Here is an 18,392-nt window from a genome sequence, read left to right as displayed (position 1 = left end):
GGCTCATTTCCATGGCTGGCATGTCCACGCTTGTTGTTGGTAAGAGGTCCTACTTCCTCCACAGATGGACCTCAATAGGGCTGCTTGCATGACATTATAGCATGGAAAGGGCTTCCTCCAGATCCAGTGGCCAAAAGTGAGATCGAGGTGGGAACTTCTGTACACTTTATGACCTAACCTTGGAAGTCACGCTCTGGCCTTTCCTGCAGTACTTTATTTGTTATACCAGAGCCAGGCTGGGCAATCGCTATACAAGTGATTGTACAAGTGCATGACCTTCAGTGTGAATATCTCTTTCAATTGTGTACCCTTGATGCCCCACTTGCTTTATATGAATACTGGTCCTGTTTTACACAAGTCAGTTGTATTCAGTGATCAGGGGATTGTACAGGGTATGGATAGCAAAGAGCAATAATCTCTGGAGGTCGGCCAAGTATCTAAGATTCTAATCAATGAGCAGGGATGTCCCTGGGCTCAGCAGTCCTCAATTTTGGCTGAACATGTTTATCATCTAAGAGTGCTTGATGCCTGTACCCTGCTCTTCAGAGACACTAATTAATTGATTAGGAGTGGGATACCCATGGTAGTAAAAAAAAATACAAATTCAAAAAAAAAAGAAAAGAAAAAAGCCAAATCTTAAATTATCTTCCTGTGCAGTCAGGGATAAGAATACTGCAAATGAACAAGAAAGGTTCCTTTTGGGACGAAAGTCCACCTAGAATTTGCCTATCATGGTAACTGTCAACAACATCTGTTCTTCCCTCCTGGGGCAAGAAGTGGGGGAGGTTTTAGAGGGACAAGAGGGATCAGTAATTTATTCACTTGCAAACTGTTGCTGAACACAGAGCACATCTGGCTAATTATATTTCTTTTCCACTACCTCTACCTTCTGCTTGAATTATTTTGTAAAAGATTGGTAGAAGTGGGCTTAATTGATAAGTGCTGGTCTGACTTGCGGCTGTTATTTATTTCAAGACAGATCAAAATAGGCAGGTTGGATGAACAGGAAAGTCCCCAGATGAAAAAGAGAATAATGGGAATTAGATGAGTTAGATTAGGGCTTGATTGCCTGTTTACTTGTGCAACAATTTGGTGGCAGTTTGATACACATACACACACACACACACACACACACACACACACAGGCAAACTGACAATGGAAACCATTTTTTTTTTAGGCTTTCTCTCAATTTATTAATGAATTTTTTTTCTTTTTCCTTTTTTGGTATGGGGATTGAACCCAGGAACACTTTACCACTGAACTACATCCCTAGCTGTTTTCACTTTTGTTTTTTAATTTTTTAATTTATATATGACAGTGGAATGCATTACAATTATTATTACACATATAGAGCACAATTTTTCAAATCTCTGTTTGTATGTAAAGTATATTCACACCAACTTGTGTCTTCATATATGTACTTTGGATAATAATAACCATCACCATCATTATAATCCCATGTCCCTTCCCTTTCTCTCCAACCCCTCTGCCCTATCCTGATCCATGTGGCAGGAGCCTGGGCAAAACAGGATGAGAAGAAGGGTGAGACAGATTCTTGAGCAGGCTATTTTGTTTTCCTTCAGTGAAAATTAACAATGGAATTTCAGCCTGAAGACTAACTGCCCCTCTTCATCCTTTGGAGTGCAGGAACTTTCATATTTTATTCTTGAAATTTTCTTAGGGAATGCAACAAAAGTCAGAGATCAACATGCTTTTGGCAGAGAGTTTGGGATGTTGGAAGATTTCCAGAAAAAGGGAATCTGCTATGAGTATATGCTTGAGATCACTGTTGGCCTCTCAGAGTTAAAATAAAAAATGAAAATACTGTACTTACTTTTTAATGACAGTAGCCTGATGCATATCTCTTACATAAGCAAGAAAATCCCTACAACTTGCACTGGGTATGAATGTGGCCTTATCCTTTCACTCTTGTCTAAATTTCAGGCATACACACAGGGCAAGTTGCTGGGAAAACAGAATATTTGCTTCTAACATCCATTTCAGCTGCAGCAGAGTTTTGGCTGGAGGGCGATTATATTAATGGAGAACAGTATCTACCTTTTCAATAGGATCCCAGCAGAGTTCTGCTGTATGGCAAAGTCTCAAAGGATTAGAGTGTCTCCATCTCATGACAAGGCAGGTCACTTCCAATGGGCTCTTGAATGCATGTGTACTTGATGGGAGGTGGTGGTGGCTTGAAAGGTGGGGGTCTTTCCATGCTAGAAACAAAACATTGTTCTTTCAGTGCTAAGAATGTGAGGTGTTTTTTGTTTTTGTTTTTGTTTTTTAATCAGAAGACCAACTGATTTAAAAAGAAATATCATCTTAGTTTTCTCAGAATTTTTGTTGGTTTAACCCTATGCTTGTGAATTCTATCAGGCACTTGAAAACCATGTTCATACTATTAATTAATATTTATATGGCATTTTATAGTTTGCAAGGCATTTTTTTTATCTTAACATCATTTATTTTGCATTAGGAATTAAGCTTTTTTTTTTTCATCACTCTACTGATAAAACTGAGGCTTAACAGGTTTTAGAAATTTGCTCAACTGAGGTCTTAGAACTAAAACCCATTTTCCTCACAAAACTACCTCTTAATAGGGGAAAATTTTCTCTTACATGGGTTAAACATTCCTCCAGAAACAAAATTTTAAAATTCAGGGACTTGAGACTGAAGTTGTCAAATAGCCCTTTTGCTGACCCCCACCCCCATCCTGTATACACACTGGTATGAACTGTGCAGATCCTTTAGAGGTGGAAAGTAAAACTCTTCTGAATTCTTGAGTTGTTGTGCTGGCTGGATAATGCTCAAGTCCCTTTTGCTTGAATCAGTGAACATTCTTAACATTGTCTTTGTACAAATCACTATTTTGTCCTTCAATTCATCTCTGTCTGAAATGCATCAAGCATCCAGGTTAATGTACAAATGTCCCAATGACAGGATGACAGGAAAAGGAAATACACATGTGAGAATTTTATGTTCATGACTCAAACAACTTCCCAACCCTGGAAATCTATAGTATCTAAATTTGGGGAAAGACACACACACACACACACACACACAGAGAGAGAGAGAGACAGAAAGAGAATGAGATGCTTATCATTTAGATTTTCAAATTTCCATTTGATCATTTTAATATAAAGATCTTCTAATCCTTTTGGATGCTTTAACAGAGACTTAAAATATATTAAAAAGTGGATGCAATTCTAAGAAACTTGTCCTTTTGCTTTTGTTCAGAGGAATGATGGATTCCTGAAGGTCATGGAGTGGCCAAGATGTAGTCCTTGGATAAGAACCCAGAAATTCTAACCACTAGTATCATGTTTTATTTGCTGTGAAACACTCCCTACATTGGTTATAGACTTCAAGGTTGCTCTGAGAAAAGCAGAAAAGTGTATTGCACAACTGTGAATGTTCTATCAGATACACATACAAGCATGTGGAAGAGCAGCTGTATGTCAGGGGCTCTCCTGTGAAGTGGACTAACCCAGACTTATCCAAAATAGCAAAGTCAGAAAAGTGGACTTAACCTTTCATGCCACTTATGAGTGTGATGTGGAGAAGAATTTTGGAAAATGTTTCAATAAGATGAAGAGGGGGAAACCCAAACATCTTTCTTTTCTCCTTAGGGAAAAAGAAAAAGAGCAGTAAAAGCCCACTCTGATGAAAAGCAGCTGGAAATCTCTTAAAATTACCTTTCTCACTCAATTTCACACTTGAGCATCTGGGCCCAGCTGGGCCCAGGCGATTCAAAGATGCATGAAAATGAAAAAATAATGAAGATTAATAGAAAAATCAGTTTTAGTTTTGAGGTGAGGTGAGGCTCAGTTTTCATTTCATGCCCACTAACTTGCTTCATCTGATGAGTGTGACAGTCTGACCAGGCCAACACAGAGAAGGGAACCCAGTCAGGAGTGTGTGCTTAGTCCCTATTGTGCAGTGCTGGCAAAGCTACCTGGCCTCTCTGAGCTTCTGTGAGCCCATTAGCTCATTATGATATGAGCGGAATGCCACATAGCACAAACATCTTGTATGTGTAAATATTTTGTAATAAAAAATTTCCGATTCCTATATATTTTAGCATTATACTCACATTTCTTTTTGGTATTGACACCATTTTCTCACTCCAAGACCAAACAATGCCATGCAGAAAAAGAGCAGAGCTGCTATAATCACGGGCCAGGACATTCCGCCAGTGGGCTTAGTAACTACAATGCCTGAAAAAAGTGTCAAGAGAGATCAACTGTAATGCCAAACTTCAGCATTCAGGGAAAAAAGGACTACACTAGTTCTTCTATCTGGAAAACGTTTTCCTCTAAGGGCCACGGGGGTATTCACTGACTGTGATTATGCTCTGGCAGCATGCCTGTGCCATGTCACACAAAGATGATGAGTGAATAGTTAACTATGAATCCTGCCAGCAATTTTCTATGACTATCTAAGCATATATATGTATCATGAACACATATAATTCTTATTACAGATGGGGGCATACTTACACACTATTCTCTCCCTGATCTGTTTCTTAAAAAAAATTCTTGGAATCCTTTGTAGAGCAGTGCAGAGAGATTTACCTGATTCTATTATATGATAGGTTAATTCCCCAATAGCTTTATTCAATTTAATTTTATTATTTACTACTATTTATACATTTAATCAATTTATTATTCATAAATATAGTGAAATTTAATAAAATTAATAAATATAATATGAATTTACTCATAAATGTATACATTATTAATTTATTTATTTATTTTTTTTTTAAATTTTTTATTGATTATTTAAAGCATTACATAGCTCATGATATATCATCTTTCATACATTAGACTCAAATTGTGTTTTGAACTCCCATTTTCACCCCAAATATAGATTGCAGAATCACATCTGTTACATATTCACATTTTTACATAATGCCATATTAGTGTCTGTTGTATTCTGCTACCTTTCCTAACCCCTACTATCACCCCTCCCCTCCCCTCCCCTCCCATCTTCCCTCTCTATCTCCCCTGCTGTTGTTCAATTCTCTCCCTTTTTTTTCCCTCCCCCTTGCCCCTCATAGCCTCTTGTAATTTTATGTATCCTTGAAGGTCTCCTACCATTTCCATATGCTTTCCCTTCTCTCTCCGTTTCTCTCCCCCCATTCGTCTTTGTTATCTGTAGTCTTTTCCACATGCTCTTCCTTCCTGTTCTGTTCTTAGTTGTTCTCTTTATATCAAAGCAGACATTTGGCATTTGTTTTTTAGGGCTTGGCTAGCTTCACTTAGCATAATCTGCTCTAATGCCATCCATTTCCCTGCAAATTCTATGATTTTGTCATTTCTTAGTGCTGCATAATATTCCATTGTGTATAGATGCCACATTTTCTTTATCCATTCATCTATTGAAGGGCATCTAGGTTGGTTCCACAGTCTAGCTATTGTGAATTGTGCCGCTATAATCATTGATGCAGCCGTATCCCTATAGTGCGCTCTTTTAAGGTCCTCAGGGAATAGTCCGAGAAGTGCAATAGCTGGGTCAAATGGTGGTTCCATTCCCAGCTTTCCCAGGAATCTCCATACTGCTTTCCAAATTGGCCTCACCATTTTGCAGCCCCACCAGCAGTGTACAAGTGTACCTTTTTCCCCACATCCCCGCCAACACTTGTTGTTGTTTGACTTCTTAATGGCTGCCAATCTTACTGGAGTGAGATGGTATCTTAGGGTGGTTTTGATTTGCATTTCTCTGATTGCTAGAGATGGTGAGCATTTTTTCATGAACTTGTTGATTGATTGTATGTCCTCCTCTGAGAAGTGTCTGTTGAGGTCCTTGGCCCATTTGTTAATTGGGTTATTTGTTATCTTATTATTTAATTTTTTGAGTTCTTTGTACATTCTGGATATTAGGGCTCTATCAGAGGTGTGGGGGGTAAAGATTTGTTCCCAGGATGTAGGCTCTCTATTTACCTCTTTTATTGTTTCTCTTGCTGAGAAAAAACTTTTTAGTTTAAGTAAGTCCCATTTGTTTATTCTGGTTGTTAACTCTTGGGCTATGGGTGTCCTATTAAGGAATTTGGAGCCCGACCCCACAATTTGTAGATCGTAGCCAACTTTTTCTTCTATCAGACGCAGTGTCTCTGATTTGATATCTAGCTCCCTGATCCATTTTGAGTTAATTTTTGTGGATGGTGAGAGAAAGGGATTCAATTTCATTTTGTTGCATATGGATTTCCAATTTTCCCAGCACCATTTGTTGAAGATGCTATCCTTCCTCCATTGCATGCTTTTAGCCCCTTTATCAAATATAAGATAGTTGTAACTTTGTGGATTAGTCTCTGTGTCTTCTATTCTGTACCATTGGTCCACCCGCCTGTTTTGGTACCAGTACCATGCTGTTTTTGTTACTATTGCTTTGTAGTACAGTTTGACCTCTGGTATCGCTATACCTCCAGATTCACACTTCCTGCTTAGAATTGCTTTTGCTATTCTGGGTCTTTTGTTTTTCCATATGAATTTCATGATTGCTTTGTCTATTTCTACAAGAAATGCCGTTGGTATTTTGATTGGCATCGCATTAAACCTATAGAGAACTTTGGGTAATATCGCCATTTTGATGATGTTAGTTCTGCCTATCCATGAACAGGGTACATTTTTCCATCTTCTGAGATCTTCTTCTATCTCTCTCTTTAGGGTTCTGTAGTTTTCATTGTATAAATCTTTCACCTCTTTTGTTAGGTTGATACCCAAGTATCTTATTTTCTTTGAGGATATTGTGAATGGAGTGGTTTTCCTTATTTCCATTTCAGAAGTTTTGTTGCTGATATATAGGAATGCCTTTGATTTATGCGTGTTGATTTTATAACCTGCCACTTTGCTGAATTCATTTATTAACTCTAGCAGCTTCTTTGTAGACTCTTTTGGGTCTGTTAAGTATATTATCATGTCATCCGCAAATAGCGATAGTTTAATTTCTTCTTTTCCTATTTTTATGCCTTTAATTTCTTTTGTCTGTCTAATTGCTCTGGCTAGTACTTCGAGAACTAAATTGAATAGAAGTGGTGATAGAGGGCATCCCTGTCTTGTTCCAGATTTTAGAGGGAATGCCTTCAATTTTTCTCCATTCAGAATGATGCTAGCCTGAGGCTTAGCATAGATAGCTTTTACAATGTTGAGGTAAGTTCCTGTTATCCCTAGTTTTTCTAGTGTTTTGAACATAAAGGGATGCTGTACTTTGTCAAATGCTTTTTCTGCATCCATCGAGATGATCATGTGGTTCTTGTCTTTAAGTCTATTGATGTGGTGGATAGCATTTATTGATTTCCGTATATTGAACCATCCTTGCATCCCAGGAATGAATCCTACTTGATCATGGTGCACAAGTTTTCTGATATGTTTTTGTATTCGATTCGCCAGAATTTTATTGAGAATTTTTGCATCCAAGTTCATTAGAGATATTGGTCTGTAGTTTTCTTTCTTTGAAGTATCTTTGTCTGGTTTTGGGATCAAAGTGATGTTGGCCTCATAGAATGAATTTGGAAGAGCTCCTTCTTTTTCTATTTCTTGAAATAGCTTGAAAAGTATTGGTATTAATTCTTCTTTGAAGGTTTTGTAGAACTCCGCTGTATACCCATCTGGTCCAGGGCTTTTCTTAGTTGGTAGTCTTTTGATGGCTTCTTCTATTTCTTCTTTTGTTATTGGTCTGTTTAAATTGTGTGTGTCTTCCTGTCTCAATCTGGGCAATTCATATGCCTTAAGAAATTTATCGATATCTTCGTTATCTTCTATTTTATTAGAATATAGGGTTTCAAAATACTTTCTAATTATCTTCTGTATTTCTGTAGTGTCTGTTGTGATATTGCCTTTTTCATCCCGTATGTTAGTAATTTGAGTTCTCTCTCTTCTTCTTTTCGTTAGCGTGGCTAAGGGCTTGTCTATCTTATTTATTTTTTCAAAGAACCAACTTTTAGTTTTATCTATTTTTTCAATGGTTTCTTTTGTTTCAATTTCATTGATTTCTGCTCTAATTTTAATTATTTCTTGTCTTCTACTACATTTACTGTTGTTTTGCTCTTCCTTTTCTAGATTTTTGAGGTGTTGTGTGAGTTCATTTATTTGTTGGTTTTTTCTTTTTTTGAGGTAAGAACTCCAAGAAATGAATTTCCCTCTTAAAACTGCTTTCATTGTGTCCCATAAATTCCGGTATGTTGTGTCTGTGTTATCATTTGACTCTAAGAATTTTTTCATCTCCTCCTTTATGTCTTCTATAACCCATTGATCATTCAATAACATATTGTTCATTTTCCATGTGATGTAGGATTTTTCCTTTCTTCTCTTATCATTGATTTCCAATTTCATTCCATTATGGTCAGATATGGTGCATGGTATTATCTCCACGCCTTTATATTTACTAAGAGTTGTCTTATGGCATAATATATGGTCTATCTTTGAGTAGGATCCATGTGCTGCTGAGAAGAACGTGTATCCACTTGATGATGGTTGATATATTCTATATATGTCGGTTAAGTCTAGATTATTGATTGCGCTGTTGAGTTTTATAGTTTCTTTATTCAGTTTTTGTCTAGAGGATCTGTCTAATGGCGAGAGCGGTGTGTTGAAGTCACCCATAATTATTGTGTTGTGGTCTATTTGACTCTTGAACTTGAGGAGAGTTTGTTTTATGAACGTTGCAGCTCCATTGTTGGGTGCATACAAATTGATGATTGTTATGTCTTGTTGGTGGATGGTTCCTTTTAACAGTATATAGTGACCTTCTTTGTCCTTCTTGATTAACTTAGGTTTGAAGTTGATTTTATTCGATATGAGTATGGCCACTCCTGCTTGCTTCCGAGGGCCATGTGAGTGGTATGATTTTTCCCAACCTTTTACCTTCAGCCTGTGTATGTCTTTTCCTATCATATGAGTCTCTTGAAGGCAGCATATTGTTGGATTTGTTTTTTTGATCCAGTTTACTAGCCTATGTCTCTTGATTGGTGAGTTTAGGCCATTAACATTTAAGGTTACAATTGAGATATGATTTGTATTTCCAGTCATGCTTCTTTATTTATTTATTTTAGTTTGGTTAGTTTTGCTTTTTGGTTATTTTCCTCCCCCTTTACTGAGATACTTCCTGCTGTTAGTTTTGGGCACTATTTTTCACATCCTCTTCTTGTAGTGTTTTGTTCAAAATGCTTTGCAGAGCTGGTTTTCTTGCTGCAAATTCTTTTAGCTTTTGTTTATCGTGAAAGATTTTAATTTCATTGTCAAATTTGAAGCTCAATTTTGCTGGATATAGTATTCTTGGTTGGAATCCATTATTTTTCAGCGTTTGAAATACGTTATTCCAGGATCTTCTCGCTTTCAAAGTTTGTGATGAGAAATCTGTCGTTAACCTAATTGGTTTACCCCTGAAAGTAATCTGCCTCTTTTCTCTCGTAGCTTTTAATATTCTCTCCTTGTTCTGTACGTTGGCTATCTTCATAATTATATGTCTTGGGGTTGGTCTATTATGGTTTTGAATGTTTGGGGTCCTGTAGGCTTCCAGGATTTGGCAATCCATTCCATCTTTCATCTCTGGGAAGTTTTCTAGAATTATTTCATTTAATATGCTGTCCATTCCTTTGGTTTGAATCTCTGTGCCTTCTTCTATCCCTATGACTCTCAGATTTGGTTTTTTTATGACATCCCATATCTCTTGAATAGATTGCTCGTGGGAATTAAGCATCTTTTCTGTGTTGACTATATTCTTTTCAAGTTGATAAACTTTGTCTTCATTATCTGATGTTCTGACTTCTACTTGATCAAGTCTATTTGTAATATTCTCGTTTGAGTTTTTAATTTGGTTTATAGTTTCCTGGAATTCTAGGATTATTGTTTGATTTTTTTTTAATATCTCTATCTCCTGGTAGAGCTCGTTCTTTGCCATTTGAATTTGTTTGTTTAATTCATTTTCAAAATATATTTTTACTTCTTGGACTTGCTGTCTCATGTCTTCTCTAATATTCCTTTCCATTCGAGTTAGGTATGCCTTGAGTTCTTTCCCTATACCTGTTTCTGAAGTTTCTATGTCCTCCTGTAGAATTGAGTAGTCTTGCATTGTTTGTAATCCTTTTTTCCCTTGTTTTCTCATGTTGTCCACGTTACTTTCCAGCTCTTTTTGATTGTCGTGTTTCTGCTCTCCTCTATAGATTTGTTTTGTTTCTGTATTACTCTGATGTCTCTCCTTTGTGTTGTTGAAGTATGACTGCTAACGTGGATTCCGCTGGGAAGGAATTCCGACGTTCGAGCTCCAGTGACGACACTACTCTGCTATGACGGGCCCCAGTCTCCTTGCTGGGGTGCCCTAATGGGGGGGGTGTGACTGGACTGTCTCTGTGTGGTTTCAGCTCCCGGTCGTGGCAGGCGGGTAGACTCCAGCCGCCCAGTATCACAGGCCGCGGGCAGGTGATCCGTCACCAACGGGAGGGCGTTCTCCTACCGCCAAGTTACGCGGGCAGTGGGTGAACTGTCGCCGGTGGGCCTGCAGTTTACAGCTGCCCAGTCGCGAGGGCCTTGCCTCTAGGCTCCTGGTTTCTCCTGCTAGCCTTGGTTTCTCCTGCTAGACCAGATTTCCCCTCAGTGATGATTCTCGGCAGTTCAAACTGTACTCTGTGCCTGTTTTGTTGTTGCAATCTGTCGGACAGTGGCGGTGGATACTTCAGCTGTCCAAGATGGTGGCCGCTGGTTACCTTAGTGGAGTGTCCCTTGTGGGGGGTGGGGCTGTACCGCTTCCGTCCCCGCCAACAATCCCGAACTCAGCCCGGGGGTCAGTGCGGGCTTGGGTTTAGCTGGTGGGATACCACCGTGTCGCAGCCACTTAATTCCCTGCTGACTATTTAACCCGTTCTCTGGGGCACCACGCCTTCTGTAGCCTCGGGGCAGGCCGCGCGAATCAGACAGCCTGGATCTCCGGGGTCACACCGTTGGCTTTTGGGATCCCCAGCACTCTATGGTTTTGATTTTTTCTGCTTGCCCCTCCCCAGCGCTGGCTAGACAGGTTTTGTTTTGGCCGCTGATGGGAGGGGGGGCGGGTTGAGGGTCAGGTGCCTCTAGCTCTCCTTTAGTCTTTATGCAGGCTCACTCTGATAGTCCCTCCCCCTGAAAGTCTAGGAGAGATTTTAAGCGAAATCCCCCTATGTATGGGGGCTGAGCTGGGTGACACACACCTGTTTGTTGTTGCAATCTGTCGGCGAGTGGCGGTGTTTACTTCCGCTGTCCAAGATGGTGGCCGCTGGTTACCTTAGTGGAGTGTCCCTTGTGGGGGGTGGGGCTGTACCGCTTCCGTCCCCGCCAACAATCCCGAACTCAGCCCGGGGGTCAGTGCGGGCTTGGGTTTAGCTGGTGGGATACCACCGTGTCGCAGCCACTTAATTCCCTGCTGACTATTTAACCCCTTCTCTGGGGCGCCACGCCTTCTGTAGCCTCGGGGCAGGCCGCGCGAATCAGACAGCCTGGATCTCCGGGGTCACACCGTTGGCTTTTGGGATCCCCAGCACTCTATGGTTTTGATTTTTTCTGCTTGCCCCTCCCCAGCGCTGGCTAGACAGGTTTTGTTTTGGCCGCTGATGGGAGGGGGGGGGGTTGAGGGTCAGGTGCCTCTAGCTCTCCTTTAGTCTTTATGCAGGCTCACTCTGATAGTCCCTCCCCCTGAAAGTCTAGGAGAGATTTTAAGCGAAATCCCCCTATGTATGGGGGCTGAGCTGGGTGACACACACCTGTTTGTTGTTGCAATCTGTCGGCGAGTGGCGGTGTTTACTTCCGCTGTCCAAGATGGTGGCCGCTGGTTACCTTAGTGGAGTGTCCCTTGTGGGGGGTGGGGCTGTACCGCTTCCGTCCCCGCCAACAATCTCGAACTCAGCCCGGGGGTCAGTGCGGGCTTGGGTTTAGCTGGTGGGATACCACCGTGTCGCAGCCACTTAATTCCCTGCTGACTATTTAACCCGTTCTCTGGGGCACCACGCCTTCTGTAGCCTCGGGGCAGGCCGCGCGAATCAGACAGCCTGGATCTCCGGGGTCACACCGTTGGCTTTTGGGATCCCCAGCACTCTATGGTTTTGATTTTTTCTGCTTGCCCCTCCCCAGCGCTGGCTAGACAGGTTTTGTTTTGGCCGCTGATGGGAGGGGGGGGGTTGAGGGTCAGGTGCCTCTAGCTCTCCTTTAGTCTTTATGCAGGCTCACTCTGATAGTCCCTCCCCCTGAAAGTCTAGGAGAGATTTTAAGCGAAATCCCCCTATGTATGGGGGCTGAGCTGGGTGACACACACCTGTTTGTTGTTGCAATCTGTCGGCGAGTGGCGGTGTTTACTTCCGCTGTCCAAGATGGTGGCCGCTGGTTACCTTAGTGGAGTGTCCCTTGTGGGGGGTGGGGCTGTACCGCTTCCGTCCCCGCCAACAATCCCGAACTCAGCCCGGGGGTCAGTGCGGGCTTGGGTTTAGCTGGTGGGATACCACCGTGTCGCAGCCACTTAATTCCCTGCTGACTAGTTAACCCGTTCTCTGGGGCACCACGCCTTCTGTAGCCTCGGGGCAGGCCGCGCGAATCAGACAGCCTGGATCTCCGGGGTCACACCGTTGGCTTTTGGGATCCCCAGCACTCTATACATTATTAATTTATTAATTATTTTATTTAAGTCTCTTAATGTTAGATGGTCAAATTATTTTCATGCTTTTATATTTCTAACAACAGTAACGTACAAGGAATGAAATTTTTTATACGTTATAGATAGATCTTTATACTTGAATTACATAGATCATTTGGCCAAAAAGTTATCTGAATTAGTTTTTCTCACTGTTTAAACTAGATGGTAAATTTCTTAGCACATGTTATCAGTGTTGAAAGTTTTTTCCCCTCCATATAACATACATGCAGGGATTCAAGGTCCTCCTGATGCTTACTCTATCTACTGCAGCCTTGTCAAAGGAGGCACTGAGAGTTCCCTGGAAGCTCTTGTAATCCTATAATGCTTAATGACATGGCACACTGCACAGGTGGCTAGAGACATCAGGGTGCAAACTGCTCCAGGAGCATGACTTATCACAAATAAGTTTACTTATGTGTCTATTTACTATGTATCATCTCTAATAGATTATAAGCTTTAGGAGGACAATATCATCACTGTATACCCAACACCTGGCATAGTGCCTGGCAAGTTACTAAATACATATTTGCTTAGTGAACAAAATATAAAGTTAAAAATATAAATGGCAAATAACTCACTGGTGATATGGATGTGACTATTGTTAGTAGATCCATTGGCTGATGTGGGGGCTTCTGAAAATTCTCCGGTTGTGCTGGTGTTGGTGAAGACATCATCTAGGGATGTAAAGAGAATATCTGAATTGATCCTCAGAGTCACCTCAACTTGATCAAGTGGTATAAAATCATGATTGTGTTCATGTATTATTGGGAAATATCTCAATTTGGGTGGCCTGAATGTCCCTAAAATATTATAATAAAGTTTTTAAAGAAACAATTTACAGCAAGGCTGGGATCCTAGGGTTTATCTAACAGATATCAAATGAGTAAAATTCCTACTGGTTTAAAAAAAAAGAAAAAAATTTCACACTTCAAATAACAAAACACTATCTGCTAAAGATTCTCAAAAAAAAAAAAAATTTAAGAGGTATGGCAAAAGAGCATTAAGTGGCATCATGGAAAGATGAAGTCCTATCCCAATTTCCCAGTGTTACAGATTAAGCCGATCAAAATACTGATTCTTCCCACCCCAATGTGTTTAATAAGGTCAATAAAGATTCCTTTGCAACATTATATTAGACAAATCTATGTTATCTAATCATTCCATTGTCCAAGAAATATTAAAAAATTAAAAGCATTTTTTTATGAATGTAAGTGGCCAAAAATTGTATTGCATAGATTTCATTTGGAAACAAAACAGATAAAAATCTAAGACTAGGTCTCTTTTGTCTTCTTTGAGTGGGAAAAATTTTGGTTTTATTCATTGTCATTGTCATTACCAACATGCACTTTTAAATACCTGAAATTGGCTTCTTACCAGTTTTTATTTCTCCTCCTGTGCTCAGATAAATCCAGCTACCTTCCATGCTACTAAATCTTTCCCATGTACTCACCATGAAGAGTTGAGCCTGCCCCTGAGGGGGATGAACTGTATGTTTCACTGGGTATCCATGAAACCGCTAAAGGAAGAAGATTTTGGAAGAGTCAATCTATATGAGTAATCAATCCATTCTCTTTTCTTAACCATTAATTGAAAAAAATAATTATGAAAAAGTATACTGAAACTACTTAAAGCAATATCATTGGATAGTTCTGCAGCATATGTTAGATTCAGCCAAAATAAAGTGAGTTGAGGGATTGATTGTGATTCAGATGTCTCTAACTGGGAAGGTTTTGATCATGGCCACTGCTATGCTTTGAAGTCTCTAAAATCCAGATGTTGCCAATGTGACAGCATTAAGAGGAGGGGGCTTTAAGAGGTGATTAAGCCAGGAGGGTTCCTCCCTTCACACATGGGATTAAGGCCCTTATAAAAGAAGTTTCACGCAGCATTCAGCCTTGCCATTCCACCTTCTGCCATATGAGGACACAACAAGAACATCCTCACCAGATGCTGATGCCTTGATCTTGTACTTCCTGGTCTCCAGAACTATGAGAAAATACATTGCTCTTCTTTACAAATTAGCCTGTGGTACTCTGTTATAGCCACACAAATAGACCAAAGTAGTCACTTAAAACAGTAAGAATGCAAGCAATACTAGCAGAAGTTTCTCCAGCTGCAGAGGATATATTCTCACATTCTCATGCTTACCCCATAGATGAGACAAAAGAATAGGAGATAATAAAAGCCCAGGAATGTTATGGTGGCCTTTACTAAAAAAATAAATAAATAAATAAATAAAATAAGATGCCAATAGGACTTTTCAGGCCTTGGTAGAACATGCATGAGGGAAGGAAGTAGCTTGGACTTATGGGCTGGCTAACATGTTTGATCAACTCTGCAAACTGAATTGTGAATGACCCCTGTGGTTACAGGCCTTGATTCTTAGCTGTGGGTTAGTACCTTTGAGGCCCTCAGAGGCAAACCTTTCCCTGGAGTGGATAGCAGCAAACTCAGCACACAGGGCTTTTGAAATGGATCTATCAACTCATTTTGTTTATTACTCTATCCTGGGAAAGAAAGATCTACTTCTTGGTACACACCTGGATTTGATAACAGGCCTCCAATATAATGTAAAATAAAATTACTACAGTAGTATACAGTTGCAATCAGTAGTAACATACTCATTTATTTAAAACACTAACATATATTCTGTTCCCAGTTAAGTGTGTTCTTCTATGTCAAGACCAAAACAAATAAACAAAACAAAAATAAAACATTTGAAAAACCTTGTCCTACCACTTCTTGGTTTCTCTCTTTATGTCAAACAATAGCTGCAGCTAATGACCAAAGTATGTCAATGTTTTCAGGGATTGCTCACAGGACATTTGTCATACATGATTATATTGAGTCTGAGTAGGTCAAGGACATGCTCCTTTCTTCAATGTAATTCTCTGAACTTGCTCCAAGTGCCCTTGACTATTTTGTGGTTCTAGCTAGAGCTCCAAGATCTATAGATGATAGTGAAATGAGAATTTTATAATGTTCATTTTAAACAATGAAGCAATTAGCCAGGAAATTGACTGACAAAGAACAAGAGCTAATTCAAATACAATTGTGCCCAGGCCTGGATTTAGGCAAAATAATGAAGAAGGCAGTTCATTCTGGATACCCTTATAGATAACCTTTGACTCAACTTGGTGTTTCTTTAACTAACCTTCAAAGCTTGAGGTCTTTATTTAGTACCTCTTCAAAGTATGTTTGAAAGAAAGGATGTGATTAATTTATGCTAAAGTAAAAAGAGCAAAATAAGTGCTATCTCTTTGAGGGACATAGCCATTTAAAATAAAAAAGATCTTCCCCTTCATGTTTATTATCTGTGGATCAATATAAAACATTTTGAAACAATTACTAACATGTAGACACCACATAGGTTTTTCAACAAATACAAAGTCCATTTTTTTTCTGATCAGTCTTTCCCAGTCAACCTTTGTTTTCCCTGAACAAAATAATCTAATGTAGTGAAATTTCAGGAGATGCTGATATCATCAGCATGAAGCAACCCAATTATAAAAATAGCCATACTTAAAACTGTGCAAAGTATTTGACCATTTCATAAAACTTCTTTTTAGACTTCTGCAAACTTTCCCAGCATAAAAGACTTCTCAATATGATATACAATAACATTGAACTACAAAATCCCTTTGGAAAAGTAAAGAGTTATTTTTAAAATTTTGGTTTTAAGAGCTGTTATTTTATATCTGATTAAAAAATATTTAGTGGAGACTGGGGATGGGGTGAGGGAAGTGAAGAAAAAAGAGATTCCATTTGATGGATTCAACGTGTCTGAAAGTATTTAAGTAATGTAAAAGAGAAACTTCAAGACTAAAAATATATTATAAATAACAGTCTTCCAGCAAGATGAAGTGAGTAGTTCTTGTATCGATTGTTCCCACAGGAGATAGGTCTTTCTAAAGAATGTTGTTTATAGAATCCTCTGTAAGATAGAGTTGGCTACCTTCAATGATTCATCTCTCACTAAAACAATACTTTTCTGAAAATTCATTCACAACCATCATTTAGATACCTCTCACAATGTATTAAACATTGGTTACTCTATCTGTCATTCATACATCTTTTAGTTAGTGATTGTCTTTTAGTTGATTGAAATATTCCATGTTCCCGAAGGCACCATCATATTTGTTAACTACATGAGTTAATTACCCTTTAAGTCTTTTGAGCATTCATTTTCCTCCAAGTCAATGACTGAATGTCACTTTGACATTTGTATAGTAAACACCAGCTTGATCAATAACCTTGTTTTGTATATCATCAATATGACCCCAAAATGTGAACACAGGATTACTATGTTGTTAGAGTTTCTCAAGTAATTAATATAGCCTTCCTAGAATGTAATGTTAGAATCTTCAATTTCTTTATATTCAGCACTCAGTAAAGTTTGTTCAACAAGGATGGTGCTTCTTATCTATGGTAAGAATCATATAAACTTCAATAGTATAGTATTTTTCCTTTAATTGCATAACTCTTGACTTCCACTTATGACCAGTTCACAGTTGTTAATAACATTATGACTCATTAGTAATCCTTCCCCTTTGTAGGAGAATCTACTTGGAGTCCTATCAAAGTCCAATCCTGGCTGAAGCTTGGCAGTTCTTTAACAGATAATTTCTGCTATCTTCATAGGGTTCTTGATGTGAACTGAACATTTGTGGAATTCTGGCATCCTTTTTACACATGCAGTGGACTACTGATGAGACATTTCTTGGCTGTCCAATCTTCCTTAAGGCATTCTTTATTTTAAGTCATTAACTTTGTTCTAGAACAATGGAAGAGGGAGCAAACAACATCCAGAGATGGAGGACCTGGGTACAGGGATTTGGTGGATGCTGGAATTTTGTTCCACCTTCCTCTTCAAGGGGCATATGCACACAGACAGCAGTACCCCTGCCACCAGGATACATATGCTGATGCTAGCCACTGTGTCCACTCTTGTCATGACCACCCAGTCCACAGACAAGGCCCTCACACTCTTCCCAACCACAATCAGAAGATGACACTCACAGGCTTCAAAGTGTGGAGCTATGCCTCAGAAATGGAGAAATCTATGAACCCCCATGGGATTTTAGCAGAGGATAGAATTTTAAATCAGAAAAATAAATCTTTGAGACTGACATAAGAGGAATTAGATGAAAGAATTGGAGAATAGTGTCTTGGAAGTGAGCAAAATAGAATGTGAGTCAAGGCACATGAAATTTTAGAATTTGAGAACAAAAGTGATGAGTGTAAAGAATTAATATCACAGGGAACATAAGAACTGTAAGAATTATCATGCAGCCTAAAAACAGAAGCCAGGCCAAACTTTGCTATATGCTCCTCTTACTGGTCTGCTCCTGCCACTGATATCAGTCTCTCAATTTTGGCCTTTCAACATCCTTTTGCCTAAGAAAAATACAAGATGTACTATGAAATCATGAGGCTCAACTACCAAGAGCTGGAAAAGAACCAGATGGACCAGAGACAGATTAAGAAATACATTTGTAAGATTTAAAATGAAGGGAATATAAATTTTGAGGCATAAGGAATTCATAGTGGAAGAACAGAATAAAATCCCATTTTGAGACCAGTAAGAGGCGATCTCAAGGGTCCAGGTGTGTGTGTGTGTGTGTGTGTGTGTGTGTGTGTGTGTGTGTGTGTTTTGATGGTGAGCTTGAGCTTGTTGATTTTGGTAATGAGATGAGTTGGAGGTTTGGAGGCTTAAGGGGCCATGGAGGCTCACATCATT

The 18,392-nt window shown here is 39.3% G+C and overlaps 1 protein-coding gene across 1 annotated transcript in view; it reads right to left on the bottom strand.

The window, feature by feature from the left end:
- Positions 1-1,980: 1,980 nt before the first annotated feature.
- Positions 1,981-18,392, bottom strand: part of CD96 (CD96 molecule) — a 93,810-nt gene continuing 77,398 nt past the window's right edge. Inside the window, exons 11-14 of the mRNA XM_081302729.1 lie at positions 14,103-14,168; positions 13,231-13,326; positions 4,098-4,221; positions 1,981-2,220 (exon numbers count right to left, since the gene is read on the bottom strand). Of these exons, the coding sequence (XP_081158855.1) occupies positions 2,112-2,220; positions 4,098-4,221; positions 13,231-13,326; positions 14,103-14,168 (395 nt within the window). The 3' untranslated portion in view covers positions 1,981-2,111. The remainder of the gene's footprint in view (positions 2,221-4,097; positions 4,222-13,230; positions 13,327-14,102; positions 14,169-18,392) is intronic.

This window comes from Spermophilus citellus (assembly GCF_964194105.1).
Source record: "Spermophilus citellus genome assembly, chromosome: 7".
NCBI classification, from domain to species: Eukaryota; Metazoa; Chordata; class Mammalia; order Rodentia; family Sciuridae; genus Spermophilus; species Spermophilus citellus.
This window is presented reverse-complemented; position numbering and strand designations above follow the sequence as displayed.